Here is an 11,181-nt window from a genome sequence, read left to right on the forward strand (position 1 = left end):
TGCATTGCAAAAAATCAGACCTGTTTCTGATTTGGACCACATATGAATGTGGCACTCCACTGGTGCTCTAAACAACCAGTCCCAAGCAGTACGGCTAAGCTAACAGCAGCTACATTTATCAGCAGTTACTTTACTGTCTATCAGGACACACTGTAAATTACAGAGTTGAGGCGGAGCACCCAGAGGACATCAGAATCAGTGACATAGTGCTTTTTGCTTTCGACTCCTTGGAGCACAAAGATACATAGTGCAATGAATGGCAGAGGCACCATTCACCCTGTTACAACTCAGTGTAGCATCAAAATCATTTTAACACTGTTATTTTAAGGTAGAAAAGTTACATAATGTTGCTTTAAAACACAAATTACATCAGTACAAACCAACATCACTGTAAATATTAATTCTCAGAATGCAACAGCAAAAAACATCTAACTGATGACTCAGGTCAACTGTCATTAACACATAACATAGTTACTTATAATGTTTCCTTTTTGGGACAATACAAACTTTAAATCTTGGCACTATTTTTTACCACCTTGGAAAATGTGCTGCTTTGCTTTACCAGTAAGCCGTAGCCAAGTACCAACTGACGTGAACAGTTATTTGACAATAATGTACTCTCTGGTGTTATTGTGTAGGTTCACCACAATGTCAGCTGTCAGTCATCAAAACACAGAGGGAGCCCGGTTTCTGCAGCTCATACAATGGCACAGTGTGTTACATTATGTTGTAGTTTTTCCTATGGTTACATTTGAACTCAGCGTGTGCAGAATGCAGCGACTGTAAGTGTAAACGTGTGTATGCACTTGACCTGTGAAAGTGTGTTCCCATGTTTCCCTTTATTTGCTTTATGTGATCACTTTACAATGCACTTAGCAGTTTAGCAGGATGCCTAGTGTAGTTTTATCACGCCGTTATGTGTGCGTGTACTGTGTATATAAGTGCTTGTTGGTTGTCGATAGCAACACCCCAGTATTAGCCTGTGATTGCAGTGTATATTTGTCATTTTGTGTTTTGTATTGTGTGTGTTAGAGTGCGTATTTGAGGGTGGGTTTTTGGATGCAGCTGTGTGTGTGTGTGCGTGCTTGCGTGCCTGTGTACAAATGTGTGTATATATGTGTGCGAGGATGTCAGTGTCTGCGATTAAAGCCATTAAAATTTGTATGTGTGTGTAATATGCACAACTACACATACACGTAGTTGTGCATATTCCAGAGCAAGATTGGAAGTGGGTCTATTTCTTTTGCAGTCACTGATGTGCCCCTGTGTGTGTAATTGAAATACCTGAGTTATTGACTCTCTCTCCCCTGCAAGTCAAATAACTGCTCCAGGAGTGTGTGAGTGCACTCATTTGGAGGCTCTGGGGCAGAGCAGGCAACTTTGGCAGACCAAGGCCTGTCAACCGTGGACTACACACATACACAGAAACACACACATATGTAACAGAGAGCCCTACTGAGACCAAACAAACACGGACACAGGCAAAATTAGAGGCACAAACACCCACATATGCATTTTTACAGACATACAAACTACATAACCTGGCACACACACAATGAATGGCACATAGATATGTCTCTATCCCCACACACACACACTTCCCGTAGAGGAGGGCACACGTTTCCCGTCTCTCTCTTCCTCTCTCTGACAGCAGCAGTCCTCTGTGGCTGAACAACTCAGGCTTAGCCTCCTCCTGCCTAAATGGCTGGCTGACTGGCTGACACACGCGCACGGCCTGGCACAAACACACACACACACACCTCCGTTTGCCTGCTCCTTCACTGACTCCTGGCTTCCTGCCCCTTCACTGCTCACTCACTCCATACAGGATCACAGCCGTCTGCCAGCCTGCCCCTCTTCCTCTCCATTCATCCTATTGTCACCACATTGTCCTCTGCCTCTGTCCCTCCGGAGGCTTCAAATCTCAGCTACATCCTCGCTGCTTTTTGTACATCTCTATCTTTTATTCTCGCTTGCTTAATTCCTTTCTCTCCCTTTAGTTTCTCTCTGTTTTTCTCTTTTCTCTTATCTGCTCCCTCCTCTACGGTTTTATCTGCTCTTTTTCTATCTCTCGCTGTATCTCTCCATCTCTCTCTTTCTCTCTCTCTCTCCCCTGTTTCCACTGGCCATTCATCCTGCTGTATTGTGTGCTGTAGTGTATTGTTGTCTGTGTACAGTAGCCAGCACTGACGTCAGCCGTGGATCCACAGAGAAGACAGTGACCGGCTCAGGAGCGTATTCAAAGCCTTGCTGGCTGGCTTCCTGCGTCTGGCTGGCTGACATGCTGGCCTCGCTACCCCCTCTGGGAATTTTAATGCTCACTAATCGATCACCCTGTGCCAACAGAGGTGATAATGTGGCCAGACCCTAATTATTGTTGCTGTAAATGAAGAGGTGTTTTGCAGCACTTCATTTTATTCAAGGTTTCCTATCATTCAACCCTCTCCCTCCAGTGTTTTTTTTTTTTTTCTACCATATCTCTCACCATGCTTCTTTCCCTCCTTCTGTGTCTGTCTTGCTCTTCTTTTAGCATGTATTTTTCTCAAAGGCTAATGAAAATTCTGCAGACCTCTGGCACTCTGAATGAGTGTGTTGGACAGTACATTAATACTGCTCTTAAGAAGAGAGCGATAGAGAGAGGAAGCCAGAGGAAATGGGGGGGCAGGGTGGCGTGGTGCTGTACAGAGGATAAAGGGGGGAGCGGGAGTGCACGAATCTGGAAATTCAATTATAACTGTGCCCTGGCAGTAATTCCACTGGTATAAATGGGATGGCAGAGCAAGAGGAGAAATGGATAGAGATGGATGAAGGATGAGAGAGAAAGAGGCAGAGAAGAGATAGAAAGTTGAGGAACAAATGGATTCAAGTTAGCCGAGAAACGCGAGTACAACATCAGTGTGCGCATCATTATTTCATGATTTCGAAACACAGCCTCTGCATTGAACTCAGCATTAGATGCACATTGCATTTCACACAGCATGAGATGATAACGACGTGTTTTCAACATCACGGATGCAGCACATTACACTCATTATTTGAAAGAGCGTTCGGCAAGTGTTTCACATGCACATTGTACCTCTCAACATGCCACCTCAACGGCATGGTGCCGATCTCATTAAAGCAGAAACAAGGTACCAGATCAACCCATGTGCGTCCCCTGGGATGGGCAGGTTAGCCTTTGATGTTGAGTGGAGCGTGGAGTCCCAAGAAGCCAGAGAGATTTCAACACCCTACTTGCCTGCCTGCCTGCCTGTCATGGCTGTCAGCTACCACTGATTTTCCTCACAAAGAGTCCACAAAACCATTCCCATTCACATAATTTGCCAGATTAGGAGCATGAATATCCAAGAACATAAACATACTACTGTACATCGTGTACACAGAAGTTGGGCTCACAGACTGACTCACCCATGCACAGTAACAAGCTCATGTCGCAGAACTGCAGAGTCTTGTCTAGACTCTTATTTCTCACCTCCTCCTCTTCTTCTGTCCAACTCAATATTCCATTTCAATACTGGTGGCAGGCTTGGATATCAGTCTGTGAGTGATGTTTACTGGAGTGTCTGCATCTTAACTGTACTACTGTTTGGTTTGCTGTACATTCTGTATCTCTTATATTTAGATTTAGCCTCTCCAAGCGAAGGGGTTTTGTTAGTGACAGTATGTTCAGGGCAGGTGTGTGCCATTTCAAGTGCATTCATCGTCTAGCTGGTTGCAGGTTACATTGAAATTGCATTGTTCCAACACGGCTATAATGAAACAAATTGATGAAAATGATCGATGAGATTGAGGACAGCAGCTCTGAGTCCCCAGAATTTGCTCCAGCCACCCCCGTGTACAAACTCATTAAAGGAGTCATAAAGGCAACTAATGAAAATCATGACCGGTATCATTACAAGCCCACTGGTGTCCTCTCGCCTTTCTCCTCTGCGAGCGAGAGAATAAAGGCGGCTAAATTAATGTTCGCACCAATAATGTTACAAAACCACCGCCGTCCTTTAAGTAGTATCTCTTCTCCTCTGTGTGTAAAGCCAACTAAATTAAAGTTCAGGCCAATATTGTTACATAACCATTTACACTCTGCTTCTTTGTTCTTCTGTGTGCTTCTGTCATTTTCAGGATGACAACTCCATGTTCTTTCAATTTGGCCCTTCCATCGAGCAGCAGGCTTCGGTCATACTAAACATCATGGAGGAATACGACTGGTACATCTTCTCCATCGTCACCACGTACTACCCTGGTTACCAGGACTTTGTCACCAAGGTAACCGCACTCAGCTGAGACAACATGCACAAATAATCAGGACATAAAGGCAAGATGACACAGAGCAGAAAATAAATTAGCTTCCATCTCTGATCACTTTAGTGTCACAATAGAAATATTGCGGCCCCACTGTACTGGGAAATTTACTGTACAAAGAAACAGGTAACGTTTTATTACATGATGCTGATTAAAGACACTTTGCCAATAAATGACAGAATTGATATACGCACTCCCTAGTATTTAAGATAAAGATTAAAAGGTCCAGTGTGTAACCTTTAACACGATCTATTGGCACAAAGGGAATATAATATTCATAGGTGTTTTCATTAGTGTATATTAAAAGAAAATATGAATTGTTCTGTTTTCTCGTCACCTCAGAATGAGCCGTTTTCTATCTTCAGACACCTGGTTACCTTCCATGGAGGCCTCCATGTTGAACCACCATGTACCACAGTAGCCTAGAAGGGACAAACCAAACACTGGCTCTAGATATGGCCTTTTGCATTTAAGTCCTAAACACTGGACCTTCTTAGAATCTTAAAATATTGTTGGAGGGGGTGCCCAGCTCACCTGGTAGAACTGGCTCCCCATGTACCAAGGCTGAATCCTTACTGCAGCGGCCCAGGGTTCCAATCTGACCTGTGGTCCTCCTGTCACTCTTCAGCTGTCACCATCGATTGAATGCAATTAACGCCCCCCAAGATATAAATATATAAAAAAAGATTGTTTGAGAATTGCTTTCTTATGACCAGCCTCTTTTTCTTCTGTCCCATCCAGATCCGTAGCACCATCGAGAACAGCTTTGTGGGCTGGGAACTGGAGGAAGTTATACTACTTGACATGTCCGTAGATGACGGAGATTCAAAGATCCAAAACCAGCTGAAGAAGCTCCAGAGCCCCGTCATTCTTCTCTACTGCACGAAGGAAGAGGCCAACACCATCTTCGAGGTGGCCCACTCCGTTGGGATCACTGGCTATGGCTACACATGGATAGTGCCCTCGCTGGTAGCTGGAGACACTGTTGTAGTGCCTGCAGAGTTCCCAACAGGTAGGAAATCTGCTATAGTAGGTGTACTCAAATATGAGTCGTAAAGGTCCAGAATCGTGTCAGAGGTCCAGGAAGGTTGGATTAAGCAAGTCATAGTTAAGGCTGAAAAACTTGTACACAAAGGTTATTTCTGCATTAACCTTTGTTGTGTAACCAAGTCTTTAAACTTTGGTACAAGAGGTGTGATGTGCAGGCCGACATACTGATGAAGTGTGTGCTGAGTTTGCTGTGATTGACTGTTTCACTGTATTCCTAGTTTAAAATGCCCAACCTTGTTGTCCAATTAATTCCACAGTTATTCTGCTGGTAGCTTGATATGATGTTTTCAGATGGTTCAGTTTTGTGGTTCTTACTTCCGTACTCTGAGGACTGTAAAAAATGTGCATGTTTGGTGTTGTAGTTGCATTTTACCACGCTTGACAATCACCAGCTGTTTCACTTATAATGATGCACACTCGTGCTTCCTTCTCTCAGATATAGTGTAAAGTATTTTCCAGTCTTTTCATCCACAAGTGCACTTTTTCACTGTTAGCCTATCATTGCTTGGCTAGTTTTTGAAGGTGCCATTCCATTTTTCTATCTCTGACAGCAAGCTTGCTAATTGTGGCTACTAGCCTAAAAAAGGCTGACAGGTGAAGTGACGTGATAGCAAGCCGTCAGATTGCAATGAAATTTTGTCAAGGTTCTGGATTAATTTGTCTGGATTTGAGCCAGAGTCTCCCTAAGTGTGTGGCAGCTATAGGAAACTGAGTCAGAATAGGGAATTAAAGTGGATCTCATTTTTCTCTGGCATAATCTTAGTGTGGAAGGATGTTTGCTTGCTTTGAGCTAAAATCCTGAGCCCTTTTCCCAGTACAACAATTATATTGCATGCAGTGTTTGGTTGATGTTCATCTAAAGTGCTTTAAAAGAAGCATGAATGCATTTTCTATATAGGCAGCCCCAGTCTGAATCAGATGCCTAACTCTCTCAAAAGAAGAAGAAAACATACATGTAGTTAGTAATTTACTGTTGTGACATTTGAGAAACCTGTGACAGTTAGTACTGTGGATTGTAGTAAATGCTGAAAAGTAGTTTAAGAGTAGCACAAATAAAGTCACTGAAATTACTGAATAATGTCACATTTACTGCAAGTTTTCTAAAATTAGCCACTAGTTATATTAGACCAAGTGAGGCAGTAACTCCTTTGCGTTTAAACCTGAGCAATGGTGCGTTTTATTGCTTAAGAATGCAGCTTTTCATTTGTAAGTGGAAGAATGTCGTCTTTGTTCTTTCAAAAGTTACATTGTCTCGCTGTAAGAAAGTAAAAACATTATTATTGAAGACTTTGAGATGCAATTAAATGTTCTCGAAAATACGTGTAAGTGGACCTTTTTAAAATTACTATCCCAATGTCAAGAATGAGCTTTCACACTCAGTAAAGAGTCACTGAGGTTTAAGTTTGTGGTTGCAGTGCTAACAGCACCTGTGGCTAGCTTTGGAAGCAGCAATGTCATGTTTGTGTTGTTTTAATTGTGTTCTTGCTTTATCACTTGTGGCAATGTTAGCCTGCAGTACAGTAACCTGATACTCTTCCCTAAAATTGATGCAATGCTGAAGTGTCAAAAGGGCCAGACTAAAATGCTAAAATGGCAGTAACTGCCATGAAAACAAAGATGAAGGCATGTACCCTCGTACAAGAGGCGGCAATATCTAAATCTAAATTTGGCGTACTTGACAGCACAGAAAGAACACTGGGCCTTTGAAATGTTATTTCCCAAATATTATTTTCAGTTAGCTATTTGGCTTTTTTCTGCAAGACAAGAAACAAACTGACCTTTCCTAATAAGAAGTGAAGGTGCGTTTCTCCCCCGCTCTCCCCCCACAACACCACTGGAGGTCATTCTAACCTTTGAAGGTCAAATGTAGAACCAAAGTGACATCTAAGTTGGGGTGCATTAACCACACATCCTGCTCACGCAATCTGTCAGGCACATCTGTCAGACTGCCTCATGTAACTCTCACTTTCAGTACTTGGGGGTGGACAGACAGTTTTAGAAAGGCCACCTCTCAGCTGGAATCAAACCTGTAACTGTTTGCGATGTTGCCACCAAGAGTACTAATGGAACTTTCCACGACTTCAGTCTATTTTACTCTCCGTAGGACGGTAAACCTCAGTGTAGGTAGTAGATTTATGCTGGACGTATGAGCCTGATAATTTGTTGGTGTTTGGCTTGTTGATTTACAGTGCAGGGGAGATATAACACTGCTGCCTGTCCTCAGCAGTTTCTGGGAAATGGTTGCCAGGCCAGAGATCGTTGTGCCGTTCAAGTACTGTAACTCAAACTTTTTACCTCTGCTCCCTTATTGGCATCCATGGATGATTTACTCTAAATGGGAGTTAGGAGTGTGTTTGCGAGCCTGGGTGTGTGTGTGTGCCAGTGAGTGTGTTTTGTGCCTTTTTATGTAAAGTCTGTGTGCATTTGTCTGTGAAATGTGTGATTGGTTCATAGCTTGATTTGCATGAGAAAATAATGGGTGAGTGTAATCAAATGGGTTGTGTGTTTTTGTGTACCTCACATGGCAGAGGGCCAGAGTGTTTATTCGTAGGCCAGGGTGAAACTATGGTTGTGTGTGTGCGTTTGTATCAGTTTGTCTGCTCCAAATTAGAGTTCCACTCTATAAAGTTTGATATATCACCATATCAGCTATGTAAATCACACAACAACTTCCCTCTTGATTTATGTGGCCACAGAGATAATCGTGACTAGCTCATGTACTGCCTGGATGATTACAAAGTGGAGCTGGCGGAGTGGCTTCAGTGATGGACACACACACAAACCTCTTCAGTTAACATTGACTTATCATGGGATTAATCATACGGGACATAATGACAGATAGTGTCATCCACCCATTTAATGCTCGATGAATAGGAAACAGTGCCTATAGACTAACGTAAATGCTGTGGATCATCTTTTTTGTATAGTTAAAAGGATGTCTGCTTCATGTATTTATGTAAATATATCTATTGCAAAATATAATGTTACATGGTAGTATGCATTGAAGTCGCATGTTGAATATAAGTCAGCACGCAGATGGCTTAGCTTCTGCTCACAGCACTGCTGCTGCAGGATCTGTCAATGCTTTCCGCTGCCAATAAGATGAACATGATGGTAAGATGTTACTTAACAGCTTCAGCAGTGACAGTGTGTAAAACCTGCACTGAAAGCAGCCTCACCTTCATAACAAGTTGCTAAAGCATCAGAAAGACTACTGATTTGGTGGTTTTTTTATGTGTGTTTTTGCAGATGCATCGATATCCTGACTGTAGCAATTTCTTTGCCATGTGAAAAGATAGATTTAAACTACACTGGCCCTGAGGTATCCAGGATGAAGACTCTGCTTCAGAAAAGCAGATAGTGGCATGATATTTGTAGACATTATGCATTCAGCTGTAGAACTCAATCATTCAGCCAAGCGTTATTTCTGAGCTTCAACCTCAACATCATAAAAGCCACATGTAGCCTGTAGTGGCAGTCAACCACACTAACTTCTGAACTAACGCAGTGCGAAACGACACCACAGCACAGCGTGTGACTGATGGTGTGGTGGTGTGTGCTCTGGGTGAATCCAGCAGCTCAGGGTTCAGCAGAAGGTGCACGCTTGCTGTGGGGTGAATTTGCTTACTAGGCACACTTAATAATTTGCACCATGTGTGATGAAGAGCCCCCAATTCTCATGGGTAATTCCACTCATGCCTTCCTTAAGTGGCGCTCTGGGGAACCATCTCTCCTCCCACCCTCCTCTTTCGTGCTGTTGTTCCCTCGCTTCTCTGTGTTTTCTGTCTCACAATTTCAGCCTCCTCTGACTCTCTTCCTAACTCTCTGCTCCCTTCAGTTTTTTTTCTGTTTCTTTTGCTGCTTTATCTTTGCTGCTGTCTGACTTTTTCTCTCAGCTCATTCCGTCCCTCTTTTTCCTCCTTGGCGTTCTCAGCTCTCTCTCTCTCTCTCTCTCTCTATCGCTCTCTCTCTCTCTTACTAACAGCTTTTCTGTCTCTATTCTTCCTGATCAGAGTTACACACCACTGCTGCACAGACTGTGCTAACGTAACCACCCAATCTGACATCACTGACAATAATAAGCTGTTTCCAAAAATACCCAGTGATACGGTAGTTCTGCTGTTACGTTCTCCAATCAATTTGCCTGCTTGTGGATACTCTATGTCTGCACTGTTTGTGATTTTCTTTGTATATGTGCGTATGTGTGCGTATCTGTGACAGGGAGACAGATTTAGCCTTCAAACTGAGGCCGTAGCTAGTATACAGGCAAGAAAAAAGGCTTTATGGCTGCCACAGTGCCATTCAGCTATAACATAGCAGGTTGACATGAGGGTGTTGTGACATTAAAACATGTCCTGAGAGATGTATCAACACATAAGCAGCAGTTCCCAAGATGTAGAAAAAGAATACGCCACACGGTGCATGCACATCCCATAAAACAATAAAAGTGAAGTGTGCAAAAAGCGATGGGAGTGTGTGAGTGTTGAGAAAGTGTCAACAGTGTGTGACATTAGATGTGGTCCTGAAGGGCCGGAGCTGTCAGTGCTGAGGCCCCATGAGGAAGGCAGGTTGCCAGGCCGCCTGTCTATTTCTGCCTACTGACATGGTTGTGGACTGGCTGACATGTGGTCATACTCTGTCAGATAGACGCAGATCGACTGATGGACAGAGAGAGGGACAGATTAAAAGGCAGACAGAGAGACAGAAAGCCAGATAAATTGACTTGAAGGCAGTCAGTGCTTCTCTGGGAGCTGTGACCTTAACCCAGAGGCACCCAATGGGTTCCAGACAGAATGATCAGTTATTGGCCATTTTCAGAAGTCATAAGGGCACTTGGTGTTGAGAGTTTAGATAAGATTTTTGATCTGGAAGGTTTACTCGTTAAATTGAGCATTGACTAAATCCACCCTCCTTAGTTACTGCTGCTACACCTGTCCAGCTCTAAAGCTCGAACAGAATTCCTATTTTAGCACAGCACAAATACAGTTTACAGTGATAATAGTGGCAGATTTACCTCTGGAAATCCTCAATAACCCTTGGTTTCACACAGAAGTAAACAAAAGCAGCTGTCTGATTTCTGGCTGATAGCTACAGATTTTATCAGCTGTAGCGAGCTGACGTAAGCAAACGCTAACGCTAAAACTCTGTGAGTTGATTAAAAACCTCTGATATAGTAGCACCCGGCCGTAGATGTTCAGGCCTGAACAGGTATAATTCTAATGTAACCCGGAACATAACATAATGTTAGCTAATGACATGCCCCTTGCCATTGGAAATATAAGTTACTACTGTAGGGACTAAGTTAAAGTTCCACTGTTACTACAGCCTCATGCACACACTTTAACAAGAAATCCAAAGCCTGACCAACCTGCCTAGTGGAGGGGGGGTTTAGCGAATGTTCAGTAGTCATGCTGGGCAAATCAGGGCAAAGGAAGTAAGTGAGCAACTTTCTTTCTTAACAGCTGCCTTGATATAAACCAGAGGGTCATGGGCTTCTAGCTGCTCTATTGGATGTGCTAGTGTAATTCTGTGGTTAATCAGACGGTCACAACCTCTAAATGTCCAATAAGGCTTGACCCAAACATAATGTGCATAAATTACTTAAAATAATATAAATGTAATATATACACAGTGTATATAGACAGGTGACAAATTAAAGGAAAAACCTGAATGAAAGAGTGGAGAACCATGATGCAGAGGCTTTCATACAGGACACAAACAGTCATTGATTGGTTTGATGAGGATGAAAATGACATGAATCAGCTGAACACCTATGTGCAGATGTAAAAGGGTTCCAGAGACTAGGAGGTTTGTGTTGGTTTTTCCTTTAAA

General features: G+C 43.0%; 1 protein-coding gene across 1 annotated transcript in view; it reads left to right on the forward strand.

Annotated features, from left to right (window-relative positions):
• Nucleotides 1-11,181, forward strand: part of LOC118323069 (glutamate receptor ionotropic, NMDA 2B-like) — an 86,221-nt gene that overhangs the window by 37,700 nt on the left and 37,340 nt on the right. The window contains exons 2-3 of the mRNA XM_035654989.1: nt 4,120-4,263; nt 5,041-5,311. Of these exons, the coding sequence (XP_035510882.1) occupies nt 4,120-4,263; nt 5,041-5,311 (415 nt within the window). The remainder of the gene's footprint in view (nt 1-4,119; nt 4,264-5,040; nt 5,312-11,181) is intronic.

The sequence above is a fragment of the Morone saxatilis genome, unplaced genomic scaffold (assembly GCF_004916995.1).
Source record: "Morone saxatilis isolate NCDOM2014 unplaced genomic scaffold, NCSU_SB_2.0 Contig14, whole genome shotgun sequence".
Taxonomy (NCBI): Eukaryota; Metazoa; Chordata; class Actinopteri; family Moronidae; genus Morone; species Morone saxatilis.